Source organism: Hyposmocoma kahamanoa, unplaced genomic scaffold (assembly GCF_003589595.1).
Source record: "Hyposmocoma kahamanoa isolate Upper Pololo Valley unplaced genomic scaffold, ASM358959v1 66, whole genome shotgun sequence".
NCBI classification, from domain to species: Eukaryota; Metazoa; Arthropoda; class Insecta; order Lepidoptera; family Cosmopterigidae; genus Hyposmocoma; species Hyposmocoma kahamanoa.
Window position 1 is genome coordinate 22,471,581 of NW_020653854.1, and position 7,094 is coordinate 22,478,674.

A 7,094-nucleotide genomic window follows, 5' to 3' on the forward strand; every position below is an offset into this window, starting at 1 on the left:
ATATAAAAATATTTATTATACTACTTCTTTTTTGATTTCTTCTTACTCTTACTTTCACTTGGTTCCTTTCGTTTTTTACTTTCCTGTTCTGTCACTTCGACTACCATTTTCTCTTCTGTTTCTTGAAGGCTCTCTTCAGGCACGTAGCTGAATCCTGGTATATGAGGTTGTACTAGTTGGTAGACCAGTTTCCTATGTTGGAGATTGCTGCTGTCTAACGTGAGACGCACTGTTAACTCGTCAAACGTTTTTAGTATTACTTTCCCGCATATTTGGAAGTGTTCCTGTAATGAAATAACATATATTGAATTCTACATACGTTTTGTTTTTGTCAGTTTAAATATACTGGTGCAATCTCGAAATCGGTCCCCATTATCGGCAATGCAATTATGGGATTTATAAGCTCCGTATCACCTGATGGAAAGTGACGACGAGGTCGACAATGGAGCACGCACACCTAAATGTAACCTATTCGCTCGCGCCGTAATAAGGCCCAAGTTCTAGGGTTCAGGGAATAAATAAGTATGCGGAATTCTTGGGTTTACTGACTATGAAAGTATTAAACTTACCTCTTCATTATAAGTAAACTTTTCACTGGGCAGATAGAGCGGCCCTTCCAAACCGTACTTTGGTATCAACACTTGCAATGCATTCCTCTTAACAGCCAACACCACAGCCGACTCAATCTCGACACGGTTCTTGAACAAGATCTGCAAAAGAAATTGAACCTCGTATTTATAACTTTACGACAAGACCAAAAACCGACGCCTCTAGTACGGGCACTAATAGGCACATTATTCTCCGGGGATAAAATACTAGTATAAGCTCTTGTGAAATGTGATCTTCATGATTTTTTTTTAGTTATATACTCCACAAACAGTCAAACCATTATAAGTTTTACCGCTCATGGACTTTTGAGTAACCATCCTTAATGGCAGGCCTGAGCCTTAGACGACTAATACGTTAGCAGTTCTTTGTGACCAAACAAGGCGATTAGAAAGAGAAACTTACAGTGAGTTCTGTCGACTTCTATAGATAATGGGCCTTCTATATTATTTTTAGTAGCACTAGAGCTCCTTGTGAAAGAGTTCGTCCAGGGAAGTACTTACCACCGTTGCTACCGGCAAGCATTAATGTGACCATTGCTTCGTTCCGGTTTTGAAGGGTAAAGTTTCGACAACTCGATAACTTGACATGTAGCTCAGTTGGTTAGAGTAGCGCTACGGGACAGCGTGGTCATGGGTTCAAGTCCCTTTGGTCGAAGAATATTTTTATATGTGTTCAATCTTTCTATTAATAATCATAACAAAACTAGTGGAGTTAATTCACAAAAAATGTCAATAATAAAAATGTTTAACATAAGAAAAACCTAAACAAATAACACTTACATGAGTGTTGAGTGCAACAGACGCCCGTCCCGCATACTGCGCCTGCCTATGCCGGTAGTTGAGGTTGTCGCATACCGCGTCAGCCAGCTTAGTATCCAGCAAAGTTGCGTGGGTGACGTCGGCGCCGATGCAAGCCGCCAGCAGACGGTGGACGATTACGTCTGCGTATCTGACATCGACGTACATATATTTACGAACAATGTACATATTGTTATAGTAATTTAGTCTTTAGAAGGTTGTGATTTTGATTCTTAACGCTGATCAATATATGGTAGCAAATAAACCCGCGATGTGATTATAATGTTATTCGAAAAGGCCAACAGATGGCAGCTATTACATTGTCAAGGTTATGGCTCTTGGTCAAGCGGTGATTATATATACAATGACGTATTATAAAATCGTAAATAAGCTGAGTCAGTTACTTTTAAAATTTTAAATAAAAAATCAGTGCTAAAACGTCATTTAGTAACGAAAATAAATTTAATGAAATGTCATTTGTACAATAGATTGCAAACTAATACATCAAAAGGAATACAATTAAGAAACCTTCGATTTGTTATCTTTTCAACGACAATCAAATGTTTTCAACAATTTTCATAATTGTAAAAAAAAATGTTCAAATGGTTTTGCATTTCTATTTTTATATTTTATACTTCTTAATTAGTATGATACCACAAATTTTTGAGATTAAATTTTTAGCAGTCTTTTGTTGTTGTTGAATAAAATTTTAAATGGTGTTTCACATTAACGTGACAGGCGATGATACACTAACGTAAGAAATACACAAATATCTCTATATTATTTTGTTCTCATTGTTCAATTATTCAGTACTTTTGAGTAATTGTGTTTTATATAAATTTCTCTTCAATTTTGTTAAGCACTTTATGCTGCTTGTGTGTGGAAATTCGTAAATGGCACATGGTTAATTAATTAATTTAATTAATAACGCTCACACTCAACATAGCCCCGCACTAGGGAAACCCTGTGTCGCGGGTGCCATGGACACACACATAGACAACCACAAATTACACCCAAACTCACGAGAGAAATAAATGTAGGCCATACAAATATTTCTCCCGGCCCGGGAATCGAACCTGGGACCTCTGCGTGGCAGTCCGGCATGGTAACCGTTCGGCCACGGAGGCAGTTAAATGGTTATTCATATTTAAGTAAACTATAATTAATAATTAGACCGTAAGTTTTTATAAAATAAATAGAGTTTAGTGTATTTCACGGGGCAAGCCGAAAGGAATCGTGTTATAAGGACTCCTCGCTACATAGTAAGAATTTTTAAATTAACACACTGTCATTACCTTCTTATAGGCGAAGTGAAGTGTGTATAAATAGGACACGCGAGACCATAATGGTAAAACTCTTCCTGAGATTTGGTTCCGCTGGAAAAGTAGACAGCCTGCTGCATGCAGCGCGTGGCCATGATGCGGAGCAGGGTATTGAAGAACGGCCGGCCGGGAATTACAGCTTCGTTGAGCGATTTGCTAAACGCTTTGTTCGTTGACACGTCCAGTTCGAATCCCTGGAAAGTAAGAAACTTGATTAACTAATCTTAATTAATTCTAAACGTCCTAAAGTGCGATTATAAGTAATTATTATTATAAAAAACCGCCATATTTGCCCAAGTTTTATTGAAATCGGTTAGCGGAAAGTGAGCGAAACCGGATTCATCTCCTAGTTTGCCACTCTTAGAAGTGAAATATTTTGTTCAAATTTCATCATCATCATCCATAGCTTGATTTCACCCACTGCTGGGTGTACACCTTGCAACGCCTGTCGCTTCCTCTGCCCATCCTCGGCCACCAATCAGTCGATGTCTTGCTCCACCCCCAGCCCCATTTGACTTCCATAATCAGAGTTCCAGCATCCTGGACTTTCGTCCGTCGTCGGATCTCACCGTTCGGAACTCGGTCTACAAGGCTGATGCCGATCATGGCGCGTTCCATGGCCCTCTGTACAACTCTCAACCTGTATAGTCTCCTGCGTAAGCGTCCATATCTCGGCACCATACATCATGGTGGGCAGAACACGCTGATTAACCAAGCGGGTCTTCAGACACTGTGGAACCTTATCTGATTTAAGGATGTGATCTAACTTGCTAAATTTAAATGAGACCAACACTGAAGTACCCTCTTTCCACCAAAATAGAATCATCAAAATCGGTTCACGGCCTGAGTTATCGCTCAACATACATACAAAAAAAAAATACAATCGACTTGGGAACCTCCTCCTATTTTAAGCCCGTAAAAATGTACATGATACGTAGTTTCTTTAAATGAATCAATTAAAATCCTGCCTCCGTGGCCGAACGGTTACCATGCCGGACTGCCATGCAGAGGTCCTGGGTTCGATTCCCTGGCCGGGAGAAATATGTGTAAGGCCTACATTTATTTCTCTCGTGAGTTTGGGTGTAATTTGTGGTTGTTTATGTGTGTGTCCATGGCACCCGCGACACAGGGTTTCCCTAGTGCAGGGCTATGTTGAGTGTGTGCGTTATTATTATTATTATTAAAATCAAACTTTAAGGTTTCGTCAATTGAGATCAAGCTTGACACAAATTTCATGACGGCGCTTTAAAATAATATGCATTCAAAATAACTCTGCTTTAAAAACGTCAACATTACGTGGATATTGATAGTAATGTATATGAACAAAAATTGAACATGTAATAATTATATGGTCATAAAATTTAGAAAAAATAGTACTTCCTAAAAATCGACAATCCGCGATTTTATAAGTTAAACTAGCGCCAGTTACGCAGCACAAAGTACGGGAGGCCTACACCAGGGTTTCTTAACCTGTGGTCCATGGACTCTTAAAAGGTCTCTGTAATGAACGATAAGATCCATGGCGAGCCTAGGCGCCTTAGGCGTAATAAAATGCATTAATATAGAAATTGGTATACAGCACGTTGTGAGTAAGTAGATACTGTGCGCGTGACCTTTTTGCAATTTCGCGCCCTTTGACAGCCTTACAATAATGGAGCGAACAAGATGCGCGTTAACACAACTCGTAAGCCTTTCTTCATCTTCATCATTTCGAAAAGGGTCCGTGGGCTCTTTGAAATTTTGAAAGGGGTCAATGACTAGAAAAAGGTTAAGAAACCCTCGCTAGGTGTACCTAGTAATAAATGAAGACGGGATGCGCATATTGATGACGATGAATATTAGAACAACTTTTAGCTATTTTACCTGTTGCCTAGCAGCTTTTAAGAATGTAGTAAAGTTGGCAGGCGGCGGTGCTGGATGCCGCCTCAGCAGTGCGCACTGCGGGAACTCTGCCGCAAGCTTCTCGGCGACACTGACGTTTGCCAACAACATGAACTCTTCCACCATCGAGTTGGTGTCCATTATCTTTTTAGCTTGGACTTCTACAGGGTCATGAGTTTCTGAGTCCACCTGAAATTGACATAATTACCTATATTGAGTTTTGTGTATAATAAAATCTTTCACATTATTCTTGGCATTAAAAGAAGTAGTTGAGAAAATTCTGTCTGAAAATTGCGTCAATTTTACTTAGAACCAAGCGCACTTCATACTAAATAAATACATACACACCCGCACACACTGACGCACGCACACAGTAAATAACCTTAAAGCTCAATTTACATTGCCGCGGAATGAAATGTAAGGGAAGCGACAACTTCGTCTCGCTACGCGAGAAGTCGCGCGCGGTCGCGGGAATGCTCGAGCATTCGCGAACTTACTCGCGACTGCGCCTTGAAGATAGTAGTATTTTCCCATTCGCGCGGCTTGTTTATTGACTCGTATCAAGTTTGTACGTTACACAATTGACATAATGTTCATTTTGCTATGTATAAATTTCGTTACAAAAATTCGCTTCCATTCCGTTCCACCGCAACGTAAATTGGTCCTAAGTTGGAATTCAGATGTTTTTACAAACATTGCTTGAGAATGCTAAGTAAAAGTAACGCCTAATTAAAACCTCGTTCTCTTTAAAAGCTCTGTAGTAAAAATTACTATTTGGCACTTAAGTTTCCTTACCTCTCACCTACAGATTTAGCAGCTGGCATGATCAATAATTTACAAAAAGATGGAAATCAGAAAAAGATGGAAAAAGCTTACTAAACAGAATACCTATTTTGTGGAAGGCTGGAGCCTAAACTAAATCAAAAGATTTGTATTTCAGGTCTCCAGGCCCCCCAACTCAGATTATAATTGCATCATTATGTGCTTAAGTAGGTATACAGTGTGTGCGCGTGTGCGTGGTGTGCGTGTGTGTTTTTAAATGTGTAAGAAATATATAATCGTAAAATAGAAAAATTATTTTCATTATCATTTATTTAAATATTATAAGGGTAAAAAGCTTATTCCATATATCAATTTAAAAAGTTTGTTAATTGATATTATTAGGTTTCGGAAATGTTACCGTGTAGATGGCGTGTCGGTGTTGATTGTGATTGGTCCGAACACTTTATCTACCGGTTCGACTAGTCAATGACATTGCTTTTAAAGTTCCCTACTTGCGAAAAATGGCGGGAATTGAAAAAGAAGGGATTTACGAGGCAATGTCTTGAGGTGAAAGAAAAATGTATGCATTCGTATCTCATCAAATGTTAAAGTTAGATTGGTCAGGAAGTATAACGGTATTTTGTGGTTACAAATTTTGTTGAGTATATTTTAAAGTTCTAGTATAAATTGTTGGAGGAATAGATAATTTAATAAATCAGTTTGGTTAATACGGCGTTTTATTGGAGCGTTTGGAAGAAGTCTACAAATGTTACCTGGAAGCGGATCTCGGGTGAGGCGAGCAGCAATGCTCCGTTGTCGAGTCTTTTCTGTTTGAGCTTCTTGGCGAGCGCGTTGAGCGTGCGAAGCGATCGCGCGATCTCGTCGTCGCGTGACGAGTCAATCGCAATTTGAGCCTCCTCGTATGTCATCGCAGCGCGGGACTAGCATAAGGCACAAATAGGACATCGTTTATTTCATAATTTCGGCAACAGGTCGAGCTATACTGGTTACAAACAGGGTTGGAAAAAATTATGATTTTTTGAAAAAATCCTAATTAATCATGATTTTTTTTTAATTTTATTTTATCATACAGTTTAATTATTTTTTTGTGTAAAACATAAAAGGTTAAAGGTTAATTAACGACGGCAAGCTAGTTTTTTTGTTTAAGTATTATAAATAATGGTATTGATTTCTCAGATGTAAAAGACCCTAGTCTTTAAAATATAATTGTCTGATTTTATGTTGATTTCTGTGAAAGAAAATAAAATTAAAAACATTTGATTAAATCACTGATTTTTACAGAAAAAAATCATTTGATTTAAATCACGATTTAAATCATAATTTAAATCAAACTAATGTAATCGTGCCAACCTTGGTTACAAACTGCTAACATGCATTTAATTGACGTAAGATATTCTCTATTTAGATAGGTTTAGGCGTGATCAACTGTATAAGTAATAAGACCGCGAATAGTATAGCAGTTTGCGTCTGAACGCGTATTTATTCCATAATAATTATTCCTTTCCATATTACAAATTATAATTAATCAATTTTAAATTGTAACGGGTAGAAAGTCTGAAGATCTCAAGATCAGAAGTACGAACAACAGTCTCTCGCTCAAGGTAATTAATTAAATTTTAGTCTTATTTATCTGACATTGAATTTATTTATTATAAAATCTTCATTTATCGAGTTCTTAGATTTTCGCGATTGTTACACATAG

The 7,094-nt window shown here is 38.0% G+C and overlaps 1 protein-coding gene across 1 annotated transcript; it reads right to left on the reverse strand.

Moving 5' to 3' along the window:
- Window positions 1-20: 20 nt before the first annotated feature.
- LOC113232069 (exosome complex exonuclease RRP44-like) lies at window positions 21-6,347 on the reverse strand. The gene is made up of 6 exons (XM_026466695.1): window positions 6,145-6,347; window positions 4,592-4,798; window positions 2,702-2,922; window positions 1,389-1,557; window positions 570-710; window positions 21-284 (listed from the first exon to the last, which is right to left on the reverse strand). The coding sequence occupies exons 1-6, from the start codon at window positions 6,298-6,300 to the stop codon at window positions 21-23; spliced, it is 1,158 nt and encodes a 385-aa protein (XP_026322480.1). The 5' UTR covers window positions 6,301-6,347.
- Between the last annotated feature and the right edge of the window lie 747 nt (window positions 6,348-7,094).